Genomic DNA, 24,597 nt, shown 5'->3' with positions numbered 1-24,597 from the left:
CCAAGAAAGAGAAATACCGTACGATTTCACGCCTAAGTAGAATCTAAAAATACGAATAAATCAAGAGCAGAATCAGGTCAATAAGTACAGAGAACAAGGGGATGGTTGCCAGAGGAAAGAAAATGGCTTCCTCCAACTGAGGAGGTCGGCACGTCCGGTCACATGACCGAGGATGGGCTGAGTCTTTCCATTTAAAACCCGAGTCAGTAAAGTCGTATCTTCATCTCCCAAGACACTGTCAGAAGGCAAAAGCCATTTATAAAACAATGTCTCTACTTTGCAGTTTTTAACTGGAAGGACTGGCTTCCCAGGAGCTCCCCCTCAGGCCTGGGCCAATGTTGACGGTTGGTCACCCAACTTCTATGGAAGCCCACTGATGTTAGAGTAATCATCATCATCACTGAGAGATAATTGTGTACGAGGTGAAGGCACAAAATAGGTCTTTAGGAAACTATATGGGAAGTTTTATACCAAACTGTGCATAGTGGCTCCCAGCAGGGAAGAGGGGCAGATGGAAGGGTGGTGGTGCAGGGAGACCTTTTTACTCTGTGCCACTTGACTTTTACTCCCTAGAGCCCTTAAAAAAAAAAAATGATGCCTAGGGGCGCCTGGGTGGCTCAGTCAGTTAAGTCTGACATCGGCTCAGGTCATGATCTCATGGTTTGTGAGTCTGAACCCTGCGTCGGGCTCTGTGCTGACAGCTCAGAGCCTAGAGCCTGCTTTGGATTCTGTGTGTCTCTCTCTCTCTCTCTCTCTGCCCCTCCCCCGTTCATGCTCTGTCTCTCTTTCAAAAATAAACATTAAAATTTTTTTTTAAAAATAACATAACATCTTTCTAGCAATGTGGGACCACTATAAATGCTTGACTCTTGGAGTATGCTTTCTTTCTTTTAATTTTATTTATTTTGAGAGAGTGCAGAAGTAAGGTAGGGACAAAGAGAGGGAGAGAGAGACTCCCAAGCAGGCCCCAGGCTCCGAGCTGTCGGTGCAGAGCCCGACATGGGACTCGAACTCACAACTGTGAGATCGTGACCTGAGCTGAAGTCAGATGCTTAACCAACTGAGCCACCCAGGCGCCCCCCCTTCAGAATACACTTAAAAATATACATAATAATAATAGTTTGAGAGATTGGACACCTGTGAGAAACCGAATGGTTTTCCTTAAGGACAGGAGTCTTGAGGGCAAAAAAACCCCCAAAACAACAACAACAACAACAACAAAAATCACAGAACTACCTTTTCAGTAAACCTAAGCCCAAACCTAACCCTACCGTTTCGGTTTGTGGAACGGATGGAAGAGTTCACGCAGAGATTCCCAACAACATAACCATTTTAGAAGCAGAGAGAGGCTCTTCTCCTTGATCTGTTACACTTCCAACCCTCACATCAGGTCCCGGTAAACAGGAGTGACCGTCCCCCTCTGGAAAGCCCGCATGCACACTCCTGCACAGGGGCTCAGCTCGCCGCGCGTGAAACCCCCATCCACGTGGGCGCCGGCTTTATGGTCAGTGACCCCACGGAGGGGTGAGCTCACTTACCCCCTGTCCCTCCGCCTTTCCCGTGTCCTCCCAATTACGCGCTCGGGGTTGCATTTTCCGGGTTCCTTGTCTGCCGTGTGCCTGACTCTAAGCCAGCTAGCTGCTCACCACCGTGACTGTAAGCGTCACTTTCAGAGGAACTGGCCTCTGCCGTTTAAAAATGATCCCCGGAGCACTTAACCTTCAAGGCACTGAAGACCAGTAACAGCCCAGGTGAAGTGGGGCAAGATCTCGCACCAAACCACTCGTGTGGCCCCCTGCCACTCCGGGAGGGACCCTGCCGGCCACCCTTCAATCCCAGCCCTCGCTGGGTTTCACAATTGTTACGTATCTAAGCCATCTAAAGCCCAAGATGGGGCATCTAAAGTCCAAGTTGTCGTAAGCAATACGGACAAAGTCATCCCGGCCCTCCTGAGACATGCAGGAAATTAATTGCACACGGGTTGTGGGGTGTTTGAGAAAGGGCTTCTGGAGCCAGCCTGCAGCGAAAGCTCCAATGGGTTCGCACAACTGCTGTCAAAGGACCACCAGGCTTCTTTCCCCAGATAAAGATTTGGTAAAACCTTCCGAACGAAAATGCCACTCACGCTCAGGGAGGAAAAAAAAACCCAAACACCCCAACAGCTGGGTCAGCTGGCTCTTGCTAGGGCCCGGCAGGGAAGACGGGAAACCCGGCACAGGCTGTTACGGAATGTTCCGCGAGGAGGGGAGGGCTGCGGGCATGTAGGACAAAGGTCACCCCCAGGTCCAAACCAGAGCCGGTAAGGCAGAGGCCACACGGAAGGGCGTTGTGCTCTGACAAGAGGGAAGGGGAACAGCAGCTTGGTGGGCCTGATCTCAGTAAACCAGGAGGAGCAAGTGGAAAAACCCGCCAGAACCCGAACTTCTGCAGAACAGTTTAAATGGCAGGGGGACAGGGGCAGCCAGAGAGACTTCCTCTGTGGGCTTGTTTTCCAAGAAGGAAAAGTGGGCAAACGGTGGACTTCTTGGAACTTTCCCCCCCGGACTCGTAAGCGGGAAGCCACTTTGTGCCTGTCCTCTGGAAGCCTGGGCACCGTCAGCTGTAAGCCGGGCCAGCCCCACCTACGTTTTATAGGAGCGGAGGGCGAAACAATGCCGGTCAGGGGCTTGGCACGCTGCCTGCCCGCCTGCAGTCCTCCCCAGACCGCAGCCCCTGCACCATGGGGCTTCGGTTATCGATCCCAATGACTTCACTAGAGGGTAGCTCGTGCAAAATTTTCAAAGAGGCACATTTCAGACTCCGGACACATCCTGGTTTTTTCCTGGGAGAGCCGTGACTCCAGGACGTTCTGTAAACTCCATTTGGAAGTCCTCCCTGATGACAGCCGATAACCGTGATCTGGGCAGAGTGTAAACAGTGGCAAGACGACGCGGCTTTGAAATCGGGCTGCCGTGGGTTCGAATCCTAGCTCCGTTACCTGTGGCTCTAGGCAAATGGCTGAGTCTATTTGTCCATCCAGGTACTTTACCACGTGGCTGGGAAAAGTGAAATCAAACGACAAACACCGAGCTTCTAGCATAGTGGCTTGTTCGTGACAGGCACCGAGCAACGTCTTTCTAATGAAACTCCTCACTTCCAAAGAGACTAGAAAAGTTCCTTGCTACCCCTACTCACACACACATGGGGAACTCGGTTCTGGTGCCTCAGCTATCCTCTGACACTCTCTCTCTACGGCCACAAGTAATTTCCAGAAGCTGAATGGTTGGCTGGAAACCAATCGTTCATAAACTTTTCCTACCCAACATAATAGAAAAAATAGATTCCTTCAAATACCTCTTACATGCAGAAAATCCTATTATCTGCCGAAAAGAAAAAAAAATGAAGTGACCACATGGCGTCAATGTTGGAGAAGTGGATAAATTACGCTAAAGATGGCTGATGGGACTAAAACAAACTCTGGTCTCTCTAGCTTAGAGACGCCTCCTCCGGTTTCTTCTTCCTTTGTTTGCTGTGCATCGCAAACCGCCCCCAGATATGGAGGCTGTTGGCTATAAATTACCCTCCCCACTGGCATTCCGGGCTCAGACCTTTGGAGAAACAGTCTCCTCTGAGCCCGCCGGCGTAAAACCAATCTGCAATCCACCAAGATCTCCGAGGGCCGCTTGGTTTTTCCGCCAGCGTTCCAGCCTGGTTCCGTAACATACAGAACACAGGGCATCTGGTCAAAGAAGCTGCTGCAAACCTGACCCTTCATAAAAACGCCCATATCTCCTTTTCACCCCAAGAACCACTTAAATCACAATTTCTGGGAGCGGGCCTGGCATTCATGTTTTTGTTTCCCCAGGAGACAGGGAAATGAAATGGACCCCATGAAAGAAAAAGCTGGGTTTTTTTCCCCCCTTACTTCTTTTCCGGCTTCTATTCTCGTTAGGACCTGCACCCCCACCCTATCCATGGCTTCATGTATGTCCTCCTTGCAAGGGACAGGGAGTTAATGATATCTCTGGAGTCTTCCAGCACGACAGAGAACCTCTCAGGCGGGACCGGGTGAAGCCTTCATGCACACATTCCAGACCGCTCGTGTTGGACATCGATGCCAAGACCCCCTGGCTCCAAGGAATAAGTGATTTATGAGGGACACCTGGACCCTGTCCTGGTTCTGACCGGTCCCCAGATGCCCGGAGGGACACGCGCACCAGACCACAATCCTCAGTAAAAACCCCAGGCCCCAGGCAAAGACGAGACTTCATGCTCTTCCTTCCCAAGTCTTGCCAGATGCTCCCTCGGTCTCTGCTCTCGCTTCCTGCGGGCTCACGTTTGATTTCCATCTTGCCAAGAACCCTCTTGGCTGGTCCCCAGGGACCTCTTCTGGGTCCTCAGACCCAGTCTGCCTGCGTCGCACAGGTAAGCATCCATGGGGAGTCTTAAGGCATACAAAGGGCTTGTTTGAAGCCTGTGGATACCACCCCCCGGACCACAAAAGCCACTAGCTGAGAGGGACAGGAAGACACAGGAAATATACAACTGAGTAGCAAAGACTGCAAAGTATCGAACTCCTGGTCTGACCTCAGGTTGTGAGACTCAGATTCAAAGTGTCAGAAGGACTCTAAGTAGGAAGAGAGGCCACTGAAGTTCCAGACTTTTCTCAGCATGCGTCACCACCAATCAACATGCCAGGACCCTCTGAAGTAGCCCAGAGCCTCCTACCTGTTCTCCCTTGTACATCTCGAAGGTTTGACAAGGATGAAAAGTCTGCTTTTCTGCCAAACACTGAACTGTTTGCTTCCCCAAGTCCGAAACTCTACTTTTTTATACTAGGTGCAAACTGAAGCAGAAAGCAAATTTTAAGATGGACAGAATGTCCCATGTAATAATGGGAGCATCTTAACAACATGTCTAAAAAAGCAAAAACAAAACAAAAAAAAAAAACCCACATTCTCTTGACTTTGCCCTGCTGGACTCTGTTCAGATAGTGACTTTCACATAATTAGTTTACAACTCGGGGTTCCCAGGTCATTTTGCATTGCGGACTTCCCGGTTTCCAAAAGCTCTCAACAAATACTCTTCCCCTTGCCTGAGAAGGGAGACAGAACCATTCTGGCCGGGTTCTCACCTGTTCCCACGGTGAGCCACGCAGAACTGACCGGTGGCAGGATGCCACAGATGGGCACTGCCACTGCAGACATCTGAGTGGGAGTTCCTAGGACAGGTGTCCTCGACCTGTTTCCCTATGGCAGTCAAACTAAGAGCGGTCTTTACATGTTAAATGCTCAAGGGGGGGGAAAAAAAAAATCAAGATTTCGTGACACGTGCAAATCATATTCAGCTCCAATTTCAGTGTCCGGGAAGCTTTATTGGAAAACAGCCACACCTGCTCATTTACATTTACCACATGGCTGCTTTGTCTGCAGAAGAGAGTGGAGTGGTTCTCACGGACGGAACCAGGGCAGACCCTAGAATACGGACTACCTGACCCTTTATATAGAAAAAGTATGCTGACCCCTGACCTAAAAGGCCAAGATTGCCTTTTATCCATTTCTGCAAACCTAGTGCTGTGATCATAGCAAATCCCAAAACGTGAAGGATAACGACCACTCCAGAAACCAGTGATCAAATTTGCATTTCCTTTGGGGGAGGGGCGGTCATAAACCACTGAACCCACAGCTCTGTGTTCTGTTTAAAGTATCACTAGATGTCTAAGGCTCACTATTAAACAAGAAAAAGCAAAGGAGTTCACTTTTTGAATGATTTACCGTAACCCAGAGTTCACCGCCTCTCCCCTATGGACAGCATTGTGTCGGGAGCCAAGCATCAAAGCCTAACTGATGTAGAAATATCACCTCGTCATTCCTCACTTGGATAAGGGAGCCGCCCCCCCCCACCCCAAGTTACCAGAGGGCAAACTGAGAATGCATCTTGGTTCTGGATCTTCCTTCTGTTGAAAGCCTGCTTGCCCATGGCAGTGTGGGATCACATACCCTCCTTCTGAAACGTTTAGAAAACGAAGGCCTAGATGGGAAGCAATGTTCTCGAGCAAAAGGTTTCCAGATCCCTGCGCAGAGAGGTGGGGCCGTGAGCACTGGACGCGTTCTCGCCCACTTAAATACTAGCACGTGTTAACCAGGCCCTTCCGTGTACTTCTGGCTTCCTTCTTCATCAGACACCAGGGGAGTCCAGGCTTTGAACGTGAGGGTCCACCCTCCACCCCGACTCCCAGCCAAGTGCTGGCAGGTCAGCGGGCCATCAGGGCTTCTTCCTAGCGCCCTAGCCTCACACCTCCAGTCCAGAGTCCCAGGGAAGAGTCTGCAAACACTAACGGGATGGGGGCGGGGGAGCTCCCCTTGCGCTGTCCCAAGGCTTGGCAGGACTCGCAGCCACGATCCCCGGAGAAACGCTTTTCCGGCCCCACTCGGCCTCTTTAGGGTCTCCGCAGTTCCTGACCGCGTACCTACGGCCCCATCGCCATCTCCCGGCTGGGGTGAGGCCCGGCGGTCAGTGACCCTCCCGGGAACCCGCCCAGGGCTTACCAGGCCTGGAGAGGTGGGCGGCTCCATCCGAGGGGCTGGGCGGAAGGGTTGGGGGGGGGGGGCAGCACTTCCTGCCCACAAAGGTTGCTGCGGGGCAGCCGAGCGCACCCGGCCAGAGGGAGCTGACAGAAAGAGCACTGGGCACGGAGTGAAACTTCAACTATCTTTTTATTGCCAAGCTCACTTGGAGTTAACGCCCCCTTTCCCCCAACTAACACAGCAACGGCATCTCTAACAGGATGGAGGATGGAGGTACAGACCTAACAAAAGACAGTCTCCCCGACAAAGGATTAAAAAATATATATATACATCTGCAGAAGTATTTTTAAAACAGCAAAATTCACCAGTGTTGAAAAAAAAAATCCCCATGTGATTTCAGTCCATAAAAAAACAGCAATTGGCACTCTGTGCTTCCTGAAATCCCCCAACTCGAGATACTCCAGAGAAGAAAAGCATTTCCTCTTTAAAAAATAAAAAAATAAAAAAAAAAATAACTCCCCTTTCTCTTTCTTCCAGTTCAACTTCCACTGTTTATTCCTAGGAACACCCATAGAGTAACTAGAAAACAAGCCCCAGTTCACTTCCCTCTCCCGATCTGTTGAAGGCTCACTCAGAGATCAGTCCTCAAGAACTTTCAGCCCCAAATTTCTGGGCACTTGCAAAATGTCCCGCTTCCTGCAAGGAGGGGCCTCGGGGCTCTCAGAAGGATGCGGGGAGCAGTGTACTTGGCCAAGAACGGGAAGCCAAGCTGGGCAAAGGAGGGCCTTGCTAAATAAACACACCCAACACTACAACCTAAAGTCCAACTAAAGTAACAGCTGGCTGTACCACAAGGTGCTTCTGTTTCCTGTCCCCTTTTACCATAAAAGTGACACAGAGAGCGGTGGTCTGGAGTATTTGACCGCCTCTCTCCCCCCAAATACCGTGAAGGTATATTTTAGTCCAAAGGCGTGTTGCAAAGACAGACATGAGGTCCCAGAGTAGAGCCTTTGCTGCCACTCTTGGCGAGTAACTTCACTAGCAGCTTCTAAAAGCCGGCCCAGGGACAGCCTCCCCAGTTTAGGGTCACAGATCCTTCCAGTTGATGGGCTCCTTGCCAGACTTCTGCAGCAACTCATTGGTTTTAGAGAAGTGTCTACATCCAAAGAACCCTCTGTACACCGACAACGGGGAGGGGTGAGCGGTCTGCAGCACGTGGTGACGTTTCTGAAAGAGAACGAGAGAATCAAAGTCGGCACGTCTGGGACCGGAGGCACCGCCTACGCAGCGGTCAAGTGCCCGTATCTTAGGATCTAGCGATCCCACTGCTAAGAATGCGTTTGCCAACGGACCCCACCGGGCATAGACCCACGTGGAGATGCAGGCATGAGGTTCCACGGCTTGGGTCAGGAAAGACCTCACATCATAAACCCAGGGTTAGGCAACTGGCTGCAAACACTTCCCTGAACTTCTTACAAGGGGACACCACGAGGATATCAGAAGAACAAGGTTGAGCTAGTGGGCTGTTGTGGAAAGACCTAAATATCGCAAGTAGAAGAAAAAAAGGGATAATTACACAAAAACGTTTTTTTGGGAAAATATCTAAGACACTATAGTTCCTTTAGGGAAAAGAAATAGTGGAAGGCATTTATCTACTTTCTATTTTACACTTTCCTGTATTACCTGAACTGTCAACAAAAACAGAACACTTTGATTTTTTAAATGTCAACTCTAGTTAATGGAGCAGGAAGACCAGGGACGTTTGTTTTCTTGCTTCTTTTCTGTATGTAAATAAAAACCTCGGGGCACCTGGGGCGCTCAGTGGGTTGAGCATCCAACTTTGGCTCGGGTCACGATCTCATGGTTCCTGAGTTCAGTCCCCGGCATCAGGCTTTCTGCTGTCAGCACCCAGCCCGCTTCAGATCCTCTGCCCCTCCTCTCTCTGCCCCTCCCCCATTCACGCTCCGGCAAAAATAAAAATATTAAAAATAAATAAATGCTACTTCACAAGTGTTTTCACAACATCCCTGCCTTCAAACACCTCCATCCGGGAGGGGCCATCATTAAAGCCAGGCGGCGCAGTGTGGTTAAGAACCAGAGCCTGAAGGGGCACCTGGCTGGCTCAGTCAGAAGAGCACGCGACCCCCGATGGCAGGGTCGGGGGGTCAAGCCCCACATTGGGGGTAAATATTACTTATATAAAAACAAAACAAAAAAACACGGAGCCGGGAGCCAGATGGCCTGGGTTCAAGTTCTGACTGCCGTGTCGTGTGGCCCCAGAGAAGTCAAGGAGTCCAGCCCGCACGTCAGTCTTCATCTGTAAACGGGGAAGAAGAGTGCCCGACTTGTGGAGATGCCGTGCAGGGACAAAGAAGGCCCGTGGGTCTTGATGCAGCCTGACAGGTAACGCAGGTTAAGTGCTTACTAGCCTGGCCCTGAAAATGTGAGCCATGCTGGGCTCTGAAGGAAGTCTCTGGACCGAGGAGGCACGATATTCAAAGGCAGGCAGGGAAGCGGGACACAGGGAAGAGGTGGGGGGAGGGGGGGGGAGTGGAGAAGGTGGGAGCTGCGGCTGAGAGGCAGCCCGGGGCGTGCTCGTGCTCAAGACCCCACCCAAGGCAAGGCCTTCCACGGGGGGACTCCATGGGACACTCTGGCAAGATCAGGTGAGGGCCTGGGCCAGGCACAGACAGTTAGGTGGGGAGGCATCTGAGAGCAGGGGAAAGGCTCTGAAGGCCTGACACCTGCGGGATGGGGAGGGGGGAGGGACAGTGCGGGATGGGACTTCTGTTTGGACAAGTGCCCGGAGGTACCCTCCACCCTTGGGGAGAACGCGGGAGCAGGTTCAGCGAGGCCGGCTGAGGAAAGGAGAGCGTTAACTCCGGAAGCTCCGAATGTGATGTGCCTCGCGGCAGCCGGGACAGACAGACCCGGCGCTCGGGAAGCCACTGGGCTGGACCCGCAACTTGCTTCTAATGACCAAGCTTTTACAAGCGCCTCCCGTCCAACCGGACCATTGTCGATAATAAAGATTAAAACACGAAGAGCCACGCGGCCCTTCAGTCTCCCCAAGGCAGAGATGGAGACGGCTCGCACGGACACTTCCTACTTGCCTAGAGAATCAGATCTCAGCAGTTAGTTCACTCATGCCAGATTTTATTATGCGCTGCCTCACAACACCTGAAAACGTCTGCTTCCTTGACATAGACCCTCTGTAGAGAGAGAAGCGCCTTCGCGTGGCTCCTACTCGGTTGCCGGTCACGTAAAGGCGCGGGGAGTAGACCCCAGAAACAGAAAGCCTTTGGTGGCACCGTCAACGGTGAGCGGGAGGAGGACTGGCATCAGGGGAGGCAAGGGGACAGGATTTAAGGCCAGGAGGGCAAGGAGAGATTCAAGGATGGCGTCTGGCTTTTAATCTCGGCACCAGGTACGCTGCTCCTTCTGGAAACAGAGGGAGAAGAGCAGAGAAGGAGCAGGTGGGGGGAAGCCGAGGGCGGGCGGCTCGGTGGTCGCGGGGTCCTTGGCCTTACTGGCCACTTACTGCATCGCTTGCACCGGACGGTGCCCGCATCATTCTACGTATGTGGCAGGTCCACGCCCGCGTTACTAACGCTACTGAATCAGAAGTTGGCCCGGTGCTTTCCTCTCACACAAGTCATCATTCTTGTAATTCGTCTGAATTTTGCTTAATTTTCAATGGCAAACCTGACCCTAACTCTTAAGTCTTTAGGGAGAATAAGCTTCACCTTAGGACATGGGGTTTTCCAAGACCACACAACGGAAAATTCCTAAGATTTTCTCAACTGGCTTAAAGTGTTTAAAAGACAAAACACAACAACCATACCCTATCGATGGCACTGCCTTTCTTCTGAGCGTAAGAGCCCCAGAGCAGGAAGACGAGGCCGCTGGAGTTGTGATTTAGCCAGGACACGACCGCATCCGTAAACTCCTCCCATCCTCTCTCCTTATGCGAATTAGCCTGATGTGCCCGGACGGTGAGGACTGCGTTGAGTAAGAGAACACCTACAGACACACAGCAAAGAAACGGGTGAAAAGACAAACGAGCCAGCCCAGACACCTGACAACAGGGGCTGTGCCCGTGGAACCGTTCCCGTGTCGGGGTCCAGAACAGCTGTCTGAAACCGGCTCCCAAAGAAAGCAATGCAACAGGACTGCTGGGCACCTCCGGGCAAGACCAGAGAGCATTTTATTTTCACCTCTGCAATTTCAACATCTTCTAAGTTTGTAACAGTGAACGTGCCTTTCATCAGTCATCAGGGTTGTTTCAAACATCTGTCTATCCCAAGTGAGGCGCCTGGGTGGCTCAGTTGGTTGAGCCTCCAACTTCGGCTCAGGTCACGATCTCAAGGCTTGTGAGTTCAAGCCCCACGTCGGGCTCTGTGCTAACAGCTCAGAGCCTGGAGCCTGTTTCAGAGTCTGTGTCTCTCTGCCCTCTCCTGCTTATGCTAGGTCTCTCTCTCAAAAATAAATAGACATTAAAAAATTAAAAAATAATAAGAGAAAGAAAAAAGAATCAGATGGTAAATATTCTTTCCTTATCTGGTTATAGTTTATTTGTTAGAAAGGGAGGAAGGAAGAAAGTCCGGCCGGCTGTCTGCTTGGTTCAGTTGGTTAAGTGTTCTATTTTGGCTCAGATTATGACCTCACGATTCACAAGTTGGAGCCCTGCATCGAGGTTTCTGTGGCCAGCACAGAGCCTGCTTCGGATCCTCTGCTCCCAGCTTGTGCTCTCATTCTCTCTCAAAAATAAACGTTTAGGCAAGAAAGAAAGAAAAGAAAGAAAGAAAAGAACCAATGAAAGGAAGAAAAGGAAAAGGAAGAAAAGAAAAAGAAAAGAAAAGAAAAAGAAAAGAAAGGAAAGGAAGAAAGAAAAAGTCCTGTAAATGGTATTCAACAGAGAAAAAACACAACCCGAGTGCTGAAATGAGAAAGGTAAGGTCACCTCCCAAGTGGTCAAAGTTAGCAAATATAAAACATTAATTACAAAGGGCACCTGGCCGGCTCAGTCGGTGGAGCGTGCAACTTTGATCTTGGGGTTGTGAGTTCAAGCCCCTAGTTGGGTGTAGAGATTACTTAAAAATAAATAACAAGAAAGAACAAACTTCTCTCTTTCAAATTACAGTTAAAACACGAAAGAAAACACTGGCTGGAGGATAAAGAGGAGACACATATTTTGACTTGTATAAATGCAGTCAGTCTGTGAGAATGTTCCAGTGCTGTGTTCTTTTATAAACATAAGCAAGCAGTGCAGGACAAGGGAAGACTGTGCTGAAATCCATCCAGGACACATCTAGCAGCCAGGTAGGTGGCTTACCTTGTTTGGCCCACCCGGATAAATCTCCGTGACCAGGATGAACAAAACCATCTATGTCTGTAGACAGCTCTCTATAAATGTTTTCCAAACTGAAAGTAAGCCAGGAGAAAAACAAAAAACAGATCTCGAGCACAATTCCGAGAATCCAGTAGCCTCCAACATACATGTGGATTCCAGCCTGCACCCCAGCCCGTGCAGGGGGAGGGCCGAACGGACCCGGCGGATTCGTGAGGAAGCATCACACTCCTCTGACCGGTAACCTTGCCAAAGACCTTTCCTTTGGTTTAGGCTTGAATTTAAGGAATAGCACTTTGGATGACTTAAGTAAATCAGCCCAGGAGTTACAACCTCCCTCCCAATTAATGCTTCTAGTTTTAGATCTTTGTGTATTTGTTATGTTCTTACATTTTATACGTCAAATTCTCCAAAGCAGTGGTTTTTAATCAGGGGTCATTTTTGCACCCCAGGGGACTTCGGGCACTGTCCAAAGACATCCATCACTGCCATTTTACCAGCACCTCTAGTTCTGCGGGGGGGGGGGGGGGGTGGGGGGGGGGGGCGGCAGCGGGTAGAAGCCACTACTAAACACCCTTCACCTCTCCCATAAAAAGACCCAACCCCTGATGTTGACAGTACCAAGATGGAGAAATCCTACTCCAATGGCTATTGGAAGTCTCCCAAGTGCATGTATGATCCACAAAGCACACACCTGAAAGTAATCACACTTGGACCCGAGCCATCTGTGAAGCAATCGTACCTGGGTGGAGGTGGAATGGGTCTTTGAACACTAAAGCAGAGACCGTGGGCTTGATTGGGTCCGTGATATGGATCCTGTCCCAGGATGACAACCTTCACCTGTGAACACCAGGTGGCAAGAGAGTAAATACTGTCGCATAGGCAGTTTACACGAACACCTGCCTGCCTGATAACCTGTACAAAGGACCGTGATGAGGAGACAGGCGGCTCTCCAACCCAACTAAGAAGCCCCAGAAGGGAGAGGGTGACCCGGCACCATTACTTTCCATTATCAAGTTAGCCTTCACTCAGTCACCCTGCTGCACGGCCCCACTCCTTCTCTGACGCAAGTGTGTGAAAACAGGTTCAGGTCTTTCTCATCCCCTTCGTTTTTCAAATTTCAAAAAACGTGCCCTTGGCACAAGTACAACCATCCAGAAACACACAGAGTGGTTCGGGGCCTCCTGCTCTTCCTTATCCCCTCCTGAGTCAACGTTGTAAAGTGACCTATACAATTGGGGTTATTGTAGCCATCACCCTACATCGTGCCTTTTACGCGTCCTCCAATCCCCAAAGCACTCAGCCACTAATAAGTAGTTGGCTTGTTTCCTAAGTTTTTTCTGTCACAAGAAAAATACTGCAGCAAACACCCTAATATGTGTATCCTTATACACTGTTTCTCTACGTATGGAACAGATTCAGAAGAGCGGAGGCGCTGGTCCCAGGACAGGTGTATTTTACAAATTGCTTTTCAATGAGGGGAGGCAATTCAAATTCCCTACCAGCAACACAGGAAGAGGCCTGTTCCCCCATATCCCGAGGGATGGAACAGAAGAAGGTCAAAGGTGCTGGAGCAGGTGGCAACATGCAATTTCAAGTAGTGAGGTCACTGTCACAGGCAGTATTAAAATACAGCTAGTCGGTTCGATCCGGTGCCGGCCCACCTCCTCATTCTCATGTTTCTGGCCCTGCTGTTCCTTCTCAGAAGCTTCTCTTGTGCCTAACATACACCGCATCCTTCACAACCCAACCTTCAGACATCGGGAAGTTTCTGAGGACCCCCCTGCTCCTCCCATTGGTGTGCACTCCGTCCTCAGCATATTCTCCCTCGTGAAGCAGCCGGTCCCAGCAGGGAAGCCTTCGGTTCCGGTCCTGGATAAGGGACGACCCCGAAGGAGTCACTAAACCTCCCCGTCTGTCAAGACAACTCCCTGAGCCACCTGATCCACAGAACTGTCACGTTCTCCTTTTCCTGTTGACAGTGGTCACTGGCATTCAAAACAGGACTCACTGTTCAAACAAGGCACAAACTCGTACTGAATTAAACAGGACTTGGTTTCTTTAACTTTAGAAAACCGGGAGCTCTATTCAAAGCTCTCGCTCTAAAGTGAAAAACTGTTGGGGCGCCTGGATGGCTCAGTCGGTTAAGCGTCCGACTTCAGCCAGGTCACGATCTCGCGGTCCGTGAGTTTGAGCCCCGCGTCAGGCTCTGGGCTGATGGCTCGGAGCCTGGAGCCTGTTTCCGATTCTGTGTCTCCCTCTCTCTCTGCCCCTCCCCCGTTCATGCTCTGTCTCTCTCTGTCCCAAAAATAAATAAAAAACGTTGAAAAAAAAAAAAACATTTTAAAGTGAAAAACTGTCAAGTCTGCTAAATATTAGGTGTGACAGCCTTATCTAAATGGGTTATTCACCTAATCTCATTTCTACGAGATTTAACAGAGACAGGATTTACCAAATCACACATTCCTGCCCTTGGCTTACAAGACGGGGAAGGGAACAGGATAAGAACAAAATATAAAATCTCAAGCCCCGAGCTGGGTGTAGAGAGTACTCCAGCATGAAGAGACACTAAATGTACTGGAGAGGAAGCCCAGATCACAAAGGCAGTGGGTAACAGGCTTCCAGGAGGTGCCATAGATGGATCTCATCGAGTTTTTCAAAAGACAGAAGAGAGGATTCTTGTCACACTGTCCAACTCTGAAGCAAGAGGGTTGGGGGTGGAGGACAGGCCGGGCAGTAGGCCACGGCTATTTTCATGTTCAGCTTCTGTCGTTCGTACAGTATGAAGCCATAAACAAGCTTCTGAGCAGGAGACTGAAGTGACCAGACCAAGCCAGTCAGTAGATGTTGCACGGAATGAACCAGAGCAAAGGGGTCTGTTAAAAGGGCAGCAGAATTGCTGAGGCCGGAAGAGCTTGAAACATCACCTATGAAAGACAGTGTGGTCAGACAAAGAGAGTACTGACCTGCAGGTCAAGGTGGATGGACAATAACCAACTGAAAAAGACCTAACCGCTTCCTGCCTCAGTTTCCTCACCGCCACCACAATAAGATGTGATGCTGGCATGGAGCTGCTTTCAGGATTAAATAAAATCCAAAAAATTAGAGCACACAGACCCAAAGTCTACGTATAATTTTTTCTTTTTTGCTGCCTTGGTGGCACATGCTAAAAGTTAGAAAGTTAACAGGCTACAAAACAGCCAGCCCAAAACTCACCATTTCAGCATTTATCACTCAATGACGGACAGTGCCTTAACTCCAGGGCCATTCACAAATAACTACTGGATTCTCACCCTCCCCCCCTTTTACTAAAACTCACTGACAACTTGTACTTACATGTCTTATGTCACACATTTGCGTCCAGGTGAAGACTTGGTGTGGGGGTGGGTACACGGTGTAATGTTTTCTTTCTTCTGCAACAAATCCCATGAGCTGAGGTAAAGGCAAATTAGATTTAAAATCAGATTCTCACCGGAAAGCACGAGAATTCATTAAGAAAACTTCCAATGTAAGCTAACAGAAGCACCACCTAGCTCCTCGCCGTGTTTTATATCCAAATTCTTTTGAAAAACAGCAAGGAACAACTGTACTTGCGGGTCACCGAGGATGTCCCACTCCAAAGTCAGTACCCTTCCCCTCTGTTTCGACTGGGTCAGAGTTGATGGGCCTGGCTGCTTTGACTTCCTCTTGGTGCCAACCCCCCTCCCCTCTTTTTGTAAAGGTTGAACCGGGTGTCAGCGCAGTCAGGGGTTTGCGATTTTACCACGCAGCTCTTCCCTGGAGAGCAGACCAACTGAATGGTTAACAAAGACCCCGATCATCTTACAGTAAGCTCTTAAGGCGTGCAAATGCAAAACACCATGGGTGTATTTTACTTTCGTAGCTCACAAGGACGTTAAAGGAGGGAATACGGAAGCCTACGGAAGCAATATCCTACAAACGCGGAAGCAATATTCTACAAACGCGGACTCGGCAAGTTGTACGAGCAACACAAAGGGCCCCGCAGCCTCCAGGCTTACCTTTATGAAATACGGTTTCCCGAACTCGGCGCTGAGGTGCTTCTTCCAACTCTCACCGAAACCCACGGGCACGTTGCGCGCGGCGAGCCTGAGCAGGGCGGCGGCCTTGTTCCTCTGGATGCGGACCAACTGTTCGGGGCTCAGCGGCGAGGTGGGGGGCGTGCCGGGGTCCTCCTGTCCCGCCCGGGCCTTCTTGGCAGGGCTGGCCTGCAAGCGATCCCCGCGCAGGCTGGTCACGAGCCGCAGCGGGCCGCGCCCGGGCGCCCGCAGCTGCCGCCCCCATCCCCAGGGCCCATTGAGCAGCACGCCCATCCGCGGGGACGCAGCCGCCAGGGGGCAAGTCGCAGCAAAATCGGAGTGAGGGAGCCCAGCCGGGAAGGCAGGCCGCTGACCCCAGTTTTGGGTTGCGTACCAAACTGCGGCTGGCAGAGGGGCAGGAAGCAAGGCCCGCGACACCTCCGGAGGGGTACAAGGGCTGGGAGGCCGCGACCCAGGAGCCCCGCCCCCTCGGACCCGCCACCCGCGTCCCCACGTGGTCTTTTCGCGGCAAAACCCCTTCGGGCTCCCGCCCCGTGTCCTCTCCGATTGGACGGCGGGCCGAGCGGGGCGGCCCCCTCGCGTCTGATTGGCGCCGTGGGCCCCGCGATCCATCCCCATTGGCTGGCCCCTCAGAATGGCCGCCGATAGAAAACTGCCTGGGCTGTTTTGAACACGTGCAGGCGGCTTTGAACACTAGGACCCAAGTTAACGGGTCAGCGGTGCATCCCTGTTACCCCTCGGTCGGGCGGGACCCCGGTCCCTCCTCCCGGTCCCTTGCTCCCGGTGCCCGGTCCCCGCCGCGCCTCACCGCCGCATCCCCGCTCTCCTCAGCTACCGCCGCCACGCCGGCCCCTGGGTCGGCCGGCTCGGGGCTGCGGGTACGTCGTTTCCCGGCGGGGTTCGGGGAGAAGAAGGAGTAGAGGGTCTTCTGGCCAATCATCCCGGAGCCGGGGAGAGTGAACGCGCGCCGCCCGGGAACCCGCGGTATGCGCCGGCTGCAGCGGTCCGAAATTGGCGCCAAACGCCCCGCGCATGCTCCGATCGGGGGGGGCTGGGCAGGGGGCGGTGGGGGTCTAATGCGCATGTGCCGGAGGGCCCGCGGAGCAACGCCCCTGGCTCCTGGTGGGGCTTGGAAGCCTCTGGCCGGAGGGTGAGTTTTCTTAGGTGTTTTAGTCTTTCATTCATTGTACTCAGCAGTCACACCTCTGCCTTGGGGCCCGTCCCTTCACCTCCCCGCAGTGGAAAGGAGCTGGAAGTACCTGCCCCACTGGGTTGTAGTGGGGGTGCAATTAACATTACAATAGTAATTTGTTTTGCCTTTAGGTCCGGGTGCACGCCCCAGTTTTCACAACCTACTTTACTGGTCTTAAACTAGGGCCTAGTGCGGTCCCGCGTTTAGCCTAACCTGTAAGATTTGGGGGAGACTGGAATTGAGGTCTTGAAGAGTAAATTCCAGAAACTCTTCCCAATACACCTGCGATTCTTCTTGTTCCCTCCCTCCCTCCCCGCGTCCAAACCATCAACAGGCCTCTTGGCTCTATCTCCAAAACAAACCCCAGATTCAACTGCCGCTGTGCGTCGCCTGGCTACTATCCTGGCCGCTCCCCTCTTTGCCGCCAGAGTGCTGCTTTTGAAATGTAAATGAATCGTGGTAATCCCCAGGTAAAATCCTCCTGTAGTTTTCAAATCGGTTTTAGAATAAACCCCAGCTTGTTACGCTGCTGGTAGAGCTGTTTCCCCGCTCGGACGGGAGCCCCTACTACTGCGAGGTGGCCGAATCTGGCTTTCTCACATTCACTGGACAGTCCAGCCTGTCCCTTGCCTGGCCTGTACGGCCTTGCACACGCTGCCCCCCCCCCCCCCCACCTGGTAAGCTTTGGGTCTGAGGTCCCTTCCTCTGAAAGGCCTCCTCTTCCCCCACTTTCTAGCTGGTCACTCTATAGCTTCTGCACTGTCTATACTTGTTTATTTCCTTGTTGGTCTCCACCTCCCAAATTGAACCCTGCTGGGGGCAGGGACTTTTATCTGACTGCTGTTGTGTTCCAGCGCCTGGGGCAAGGAGCCCGGTGTGTAAGGAGAGAAGCCCCTAACTCAACTTCATTTGCGCTTCCGGCCACTTTGGGAAACAGTTCAGCAGCTTGCGTATCAAGTGAACCAGACGCTTACCACGCACCCCTGCGGTTCACCCAAGTGCAATTAAAATCTGCATTCACACAAAAGTTCATGCGTGAATGGATACGGTGACTTCATTTGTAAAAACGTGCCTCATGGGGGTGGGGGGTGGGTAACAGACTGTGGGGCATCCATACAATAGAATGCTACCTAGCAGTAGAAGGAACAACCAACCAATACGAACAAGGGGTGCGTCTTGAAAGCTTTTGGACTAAAGGAAAGGCCAGACCCAAACGGCTGTATATTGTATAGCCTTCCTAAGAAAGTCTGGAAAAGACAAAACCATACAGACAGGCAACACCTCGGTGGTTGGAAGCTCAGGGGTGAAAGGGAGCTGATAAGAGGCTTGGGGGGGGATCTTGTGGGGCGACAGAACCCCAGGGAGCCTCTGGAGATTCCTTGTGCTGGTGGTCACACGACTGTGTGCTTTTGTCCAAACCTGCACAACTGTGCGCCGAGATCATTCAAAAAGAGGGCTCCGGTCTCCCCGAGCGTTCGTTCACTCCACTGGGGGAGACAGAGAGTAAACCAAAATTAGGAGCACTGACGGAACCTACCATTTATTTATTTTTTTTTAATTTTTTTTTTTAACGTTTATTTATTTTTGGGACAGAGAGAGACAGAGCATGAACGGGGGAGGGGCAGAGAGAGAGGGAAACACAGAATCGGAAGCAGGCTCCAGGCTCTGAGCCATCAGCCCAGAGCCCGACGCGGGGCTCGAACTCACGGACCGCGAGATTGTGACCTGAGCTGAAGTCGGACGCTTAACTGACTGAGCCACCCAGGCGCCACTCATTTATTTGGAGCACAGAAGCATTTCTCACACATCTTATCTAATAACCCTCATGGTGCTCTCAGGGCATAGGTTTTATAGCCCTTACTGTATAGATGAAGCAATTCAAACCCAGAGAGTTTTAGCAACCTGTAGGAGCCACACAGCTAGGGTGGTGGAGACGGATAGAGGAGCCATGGAATCGTGCTCCCACCTGGTGGCCCAGCTCCCTACCTGGACGCCCAGTGGCCCCTGAGGAGAGGCGACACCCAACAGCTGCTCCCAAACCACACAGGATCCTCAGCCGGCACAGTCCAGGCAGTCAGGCTGAAACCCGGCAGTGAGTGCCGCGCGCCCAGAAGGCCAGCAGGTGGCGCCAGGAAGCCGCCACCATACTGTTTGTAGGCGCCTGCATTTCCCAGCCGGCGCCGGAAGCAGTGCGGCGGCGCGGGTGTCGTCCGCTTCCCGACAGCCCTGCCTCCGGTGTTTGCAGGGCTCAGGGTGGCGCGGGTGCTCTCTGGGGTTTCTCAGGGCGCCCTCGCCTCCCCCTGGCCCCACGCACGGGCAGTTCTTTTGGAGTTGGCCTGCGGGTGATCTTTTGGGCCCCACGCAGTTCTTTTGGAGTTGGGCGTGCGGGTGGTCACGCTTAACTGTTTTACATTCAGACTCTGAATCGTAGCCATTTGAGGATCGCTATGCTTACCCGAGGGGGTAGTGGCGTCGGAGGGCCGGTCAGCAGTGGGTGAAAAGGAGACAGGGAATCTGCTTTTCTGAGTGACTTTAGGCGAACCCCTTCACCTCTCCAGGCGTCCCAGGAAAGGCGTCCTTTCTTTATAAGGTCAGGTGCTTGCGGGTGGAATGCAGGCTTTGGGGGTTTTGCAAGCAGATTGTGATTCATAGCCAGGTGTGGGAGACCCAGGACATCCTGAGGGACCCTTCCAACTTCAACATCCTCTACTTCTGTTCTAGAACATGGTGTTAAAAGTGGGAACTTGAAAGCACCGCGGAGAAATGCAGTGGGACCACTTCTCCACCAAGCCGATTTTTGGATCTGGGACCGAGCCTGGGCAATCTCTCTCTCCGCCCTGCCTCCCGCGCCCAGGTCTTTGCTTCATGGAGACAGGATGGACAGATTCCTGGTGAAAGGGGAGTTAGGGGACCTTTTGGGAAAGAGGGAGCGAGAGGTGAGCGGAGAAGGTCCAGCAGGCCGGCAAGCGGACCAGGAGGGTGGCAGGAAAAGGCCGAAGGCGGAGACCCAGGGGAATGCAGGCCACCAGGCCGGCCCCAGCTGGCAGCACATCCGGGCTGAGGGCCTGAGCTGTGATTACACAGTCCTGTTTGGCAAAGCTGAAGCAGACAAGATTTTCCAGGAGCTGGAGCGGGAAGTGGAGTATTTTACAGGTAAGCAGAGGACCGTGTGTGTTGAAGACTTGTTTCATACAACTAGCGGGCTGTGTTTGGAGAAATAACGAACTCGGGAGCCATTGGTTACGGGGGACTTCATTTACTGATTCAACACCTATTCTCTGGGCCAGGCACCTTGTTGGGCGCTCGGGACACAAACTGGAGAAAAGTTTGCCCACCCACCACCGGGAGCTGGCAGATGCCGAGAGTGACTTGCCACTTGGCCACTGATTAGAATCTTCTGGGAAGGTTAAAAATAAGAAAAAAGATGCTGCGTTCTACCCGGGACCAACTGAATCAGAGTAGGGTGGGGGTGCAGCCCGGGCATCGGTGTTTTTAGAAAGCTTCCAGGTGATTCTGAGGTGCAGCTGGTCTCGTAGGAGACACAGCAAATAACCAGGTAGTTCCTCCCCACGGGGGTTCTCTGCATCACCTGGAGGACCTTGTTGCTTCTGAGAACGTGGATCACCGGCCCCTCCCCCACGCTCTAGCGGCTGTTTCCGGGTGATGCCGGGTGACCCGAACGCACACTGAGAACGCCTGCAAGGTGGCAGAGCACTTGCAGGCATAGAAAAGCCCACGGAGACCCCAGCCTACAGCCTTGGCTGCATTAATTTCACCTTCTTGGGGGCTCCACACCCTCGGTCCCCGCGGTTGGCGGGATCACCCTAGTGTGCAGCCTGACTTCAGCTTGCTTGCGTTTCAGCCTCTTGATACGTTCCCACTGTAGGCAAGACAATGAAGTCACGGTATTAAAAAAAAAGAAAATGGACAAGACCGTGTTTCTGTAAGTGTAGGACAAGAATCACTGTTCTTACATGAACATTTTGGGCTAGCAACAGGGAGTTTTGTCCTTGGTCAGGAGACTAAATGTTACTTCCTGATTTAGTCCCCTTTCGATCCTGAATACTCAGGGAGCAAACGTGTGGGGTCCTCACCTGCCTGCCCTCCTGAGCTGCCATGTTCTATCTGCACAGGCGCGCTGGCCAGGGTCCAGGTGTTTGGGAAGTGGCACAGTGTGCCCAGGAAGCAGGCGACCTACGGCAACCCCGGGCTGACCTACACGTTTTCGGGCCTTACTCTGTCTCCAAAGCCCTGGATCCCAGTTCTAGAGCGTGTCCGGGATCGTGTTTCTGCGGTGACTGGAGAGACCTTCAACTTTGTGCTCGTGAACAGGTAACGTCCTACCTGCGTTTTACTTTTTCTTCTTTAGGTTGCTGGACTGAATTGTATAAATCTTCTTCTTCTGAAGGCATGAGTTTAGATTTCACCATATTTTACCCATTTGTACAAGTAATTCCTTAGTGCAGCAGGGACAGCACCAGCGGTCAGTCTTCGTGGAGCCCGTGCTGCACTGGGAAGCGAGAGGGGATTGTCTGATGAACAAACAGTTGAACAAGATCATTCGAGATGCTGACAAGTGTCTGAAAGAAAATGAAACAGGCTGATTTTGCTAAAGAATGGCGAGGAGGAAGGGATCTGGGTTTAGGTCAGGGTTTCTCAGCAGCGACACTGATGTTTCAGGCCAGGTGATTCCTCTTGGGACTGCCCTGTGCATCACAGGATGGGAGCAACATCCCTGGCTTCCACCCACTGGATGCCAGGGGCATCCCCTTCCCAGTCGCAGCCACCAGAGTGTCTCCAAACATTGCCAGGCATCCCTTGGGCGGGGGACAGAATCGCTCCGCTTACGAACCCTGAGTTTAGGGGAAGGTGGTTAGCAGAGGGCTTACCGAGATGCTGATGTTGGAGTTGGAGACTAACTGGAGAGAGGGCATGAGCCACACACACATCTGGAGGAAGAGCAGAGGGGGCTTGGGGTGCGTATAGAACGGGAATCCCACTGATCTGGCTGGAGAAGTGAGGGAGAGAGGTAGGTACCAGGAGCTCAGAGATGGGCACTTACGCTATCTGTGCAGAGTCTAAGTGTAGGGAGAAACCATCTTATGTTATACTGGTTTACATACACAAACTGGGAGGAGTGGAAGACGTGTTCGTGGCTTCTTTTGGTGAGGTGTGTTTTAAGGTGAGGGATCAAATAGGAAGAGGTCAAATGGAGACCAGACGCGGCTCATCTGCGTACCCGGAGGAGGCCCCCCCGCCCCTGCAGAACCATGAGCAGGGGCTGCTCCTCGCACCTTTCACGCAGTAGGACAGCAAGGGTTCTGGCACGTTCCGGGAGAGAGCCGTTTTGTACATCGTGCTTGTTTTCTCGTGGCAGGTACAAAGATGGCCGTGACCACATCGGTGAACACAGAGATGATGAAAGGGAACTGGCTCCCGGGAGCCCCATAGCCTCGGTCTCCTTCGGGGCCTGCAGAGATTTCTTCTTCCGGCATAAGGATTCTCGGGGGAAGCAGCCCTCCCGGAAGGTGGAGGTGGTCAGGCTTCAGCTGGCCCACGGAAGTTTGCTTATGATGAACCACCCGACCAACACTCACTGGTATCACAGTCTCCCCGTCCGAAAGAAGATTCTAGCTCCACGGGTCAATCTGACATTTCGCAAAATTCTGCCTACTAAAAAGTAAAAACTTTGTCAGCAGTTTGTAAGTCTAATTTCTCCTCCCTCCCTACTCCAGGAGGGAACTGGCATCCCCTTTCCGAAAAGGGAACACAGAAGAGGTTTAATCCAAGCGTGGGGCTTATTGCACAGCAATGCAGGATTCTGAAAGAGGATGGCTTTATCAAATTGGTCAAGTATGAAAGAATACCAGTTGATTTTTTTTCCTAACAAAAAGATTCTTTTATTACTATAATACACAGCAGATACAAAAGGTACCTTTAGCAAATACATAAATCAGCAGTTATTATGGCATAAACTACTAGTTTAACTTCAGTTTTTTGCCAAGAGAAGCCACTCTGTAAATAACTTAAAGCCAGAAATAAGATGATGTGGCTGCTACTCAATGCCTAATAATTTACGAAATGAGGAAGTCAGCTTTAAGTCAGGTTAAGAGACTGCACAGATTATCATTCACATTTACAACCTTGGCTCCCACCCTGGCCTCTGACCAAAGATCTGCTGACAGCTAAACGTTCAGAGGATCATCCCCTTTCGTGCCCAGCGTGTCTCTTTAGTGGCAAACTTCAAAGAGTAAGCGGTGGCAGGAGAGCAGTGACTGAAAGCTGCGACTTTGCAACGCCGCGTCAGGTCACATAACTGGGGGTTTGTTCCACCAGACCCAGGCAAAATAGGTGGACTGGGTTCAGCGTCAAAGCCAGGGCCTGCCACGGAATCAGGAAGGGGCGTCAGCAGTGAAGGCCTCAGATGCTTCGAACTGTTCCTCTCTCCCTGATGCCCGTGGCCTGGAGAACCTTCACAGTATTTTCAATCGGTAGTGCGTCTGGAGTCCTCGGGGGTGAGTGCCGGGCCAGGCGGATGGTGATCACCTGGGCCACTTCCGCTTTTAGCCAACACCCAGGCATCTTCTAGAAGTGTCTGCCAGCCTGCCCCCACCAGAAGGAGCATGGTCCTCAGCCTTACCTCGGGGGACCTTTTAGACAGCTCTGATTCCAAATCTTAACTCTGAGGAGTCCATTTGAGTTTGGTATCTTTTTTTTTTTGTTTGTTTAAATAAAACTAGCTAAAACATAGATACTACTGTGTGTCCTCAAACTTCCTGTGGTCCTGAGAGGCATTCATGAGACTTATCCAAAGAGGGAAGACAGTGCTCAATACAGTCTTTGTATCAGGCTACTAGAAACCAGTAAATTTAGAGTACGGACCTGTAATGAAATGACAATACTAGATGATCAACTGTAAAGATACGTTTTTAAAAATTGAAAACTTTCTCTTTTTTTTGTGGGAAGGGCTGGGGTTTTGATGCTCACTGAGTCTTAACTGTTCACTTTACAAATGAGGAAACGGAGGCTCAGAAAGAAAGACTGCGGCCCCACGGTCGGTGCCCTTCCTTCTGAACCCAGCTCTCAAACCAAGGCTAGGACTGTCCTTTTACACAGTCCCCAGCTCCACCTGTAAACCTCAGGAGCTCTGCATGAGCCACGGAGTTAGGAACCACCGTCCGGAGCGGAGCTTTGTCCAGAGCAGAGGAGGCGCAGATGCCAGCACGGAGGCGGCCCCGTCCCGGCTATTCGCGCAGTTTTAGGACGTACCGTCATCCTGTCTCTGGCACGGTAAGCAGAGAGTTAAGAGCGACCCGGGAGTTCACTACTGACCGAGCAGTGAAAGAATTTCCCCTGGGGGCAGATCTGGCAGGTGCGCTTTTACTACATATAAAGAATCCAAAGATTAAAAAAGACCCACAGAAAGAGGAGGTGGGTGTTCTTGAGGTGTCTCGTAACTGTCCTGTTGCTATCCGTTGAGAAACTTGGAAG

General features: G+C 51.7%; 2 protein-coding genes across 2 annotated transcripts; one reads left to right on the top strand and one right to left on the bottom strand.

Moving 5' to 3' along the window:
* Nucleotides 1-6,676: 6,676 nt before the first annotated feature.
* Nucleotides 6,677-16,906, bottom strand: UNG (uracil DNA glycosylase). Its single transcript, XM_019467206.2, has 7 exons — nucleotides 16,723-16,906; nucleotides 15,876-16,082; nucleotides 15,193-15,288; nucleotides 12,599-12,696; nucleotides 11,842-11,930; nucleotides 10,351-10,529; nucleotides 6,677-7,733 (listed from the first exon to the last, which is right to left on the bottom strand). Exons 1-7 carry the CDS (start codon nucleotides 16,852-16,854, stop codon nucleotides 7,593-7,595), a joined length of 942 nt encoding a protein of 313 aa, XP_019322751.2. The 5' UTR covers nucleotides 16,855-16,906; the 3' UTR covers nucleotides 6,677-7,592.
* A 2,398-nt stretch (nucleotides 16,907-19,304) lies between these two features.
* On the top strand, nucleotides 19,305-23,856 carry ALKBH2 (alkB homolog 2, alpha-ketoglutarate dependent dioxygenase). The gene is made up of 4 exons (XM_019467207.2): nucleotides 19,305-19,696; nucleotides 19,828-20,259; nucleotides 21,240-21,438; nucleotides 22,484-23,856. Exons 2-4 carry the CDS (start codon nucleotides 19,983-19,985, stop codon nucleotides 22,788-22,790), a joined length of 783 nt encoding a protein of 260 aa, XP_019322752.1. The 5' UTR covers nucleotides 19,305-19,696; nucleotides 19,828-19,982; the 3' UTR covers nucleotides 22,791-23,856.
* The last annotated feature ends 741 nt before the right edge of the window (nucleotides 23,857-24,597 follow it).

Source organism: Panthera pardus, unplaced genomic scaffold (genome assembly GCF_024362965.1).
Source record: "Panthera pardus isolate Hobbes unplaced genomic scaffold, ASM2436296v1 HiC_scaffold_15, whole genome shotgun sequence".
Classification (NCBI taxonomy): domain Eukaryota; kingdom Metazoa; phylum Chordata; class Mammalia; order Carnivora; family Felidae; genus Panthera; species Panthera pardus.
Note: the sequence above shows the minus strand (reverse complement) of the source record. Positions and strands in the feature narration are given on the sequence as shown.

Coding starts and splice junctions, on each gene's coding strand:
- UNG (XM_019467206.2), bottom strand. CDS start 16,854: ATGATTGGCCAGAAGACCCTCTACTCCTTCTTCTCCCCGAACCCCGCC. Junction 15,289..15,875: donor GGAAACCGTATTTCATAAAG/GTAAGCCTGGAG, acceptor CCTTTACCTCAG/CTCATGGGATTTGTTGCAGA. Junction 12,697..15,192: donor AAATGTGTGACATAAGACAT/GTAAGTACAAGT, acceptor TGGTGTTCACAG/GTGAAGGTTGTCATCCTGGG.
- ALKBH2 (XM_019467207.2), top strand. CDS start 19,983: ATGGACAGATTCCTGGTGAAAGGGGAGTTAGGGGACCTTTTGGGAAAG. Junction 20,260..21,239: donor GGAAGTGGAGTATTTTACAG/GTAAGCAGAGGA, acceptor CTATCTGCACAG/GCGCGCTGGCCAGGGTCCAG. Junction 21,439..22,483: donor AACTTTGTGCTCGTGAACAG/GTAACGTCCTAC, acceptor TTCTCGTGGCAG/GTACAAAGATGGCCGTGACC.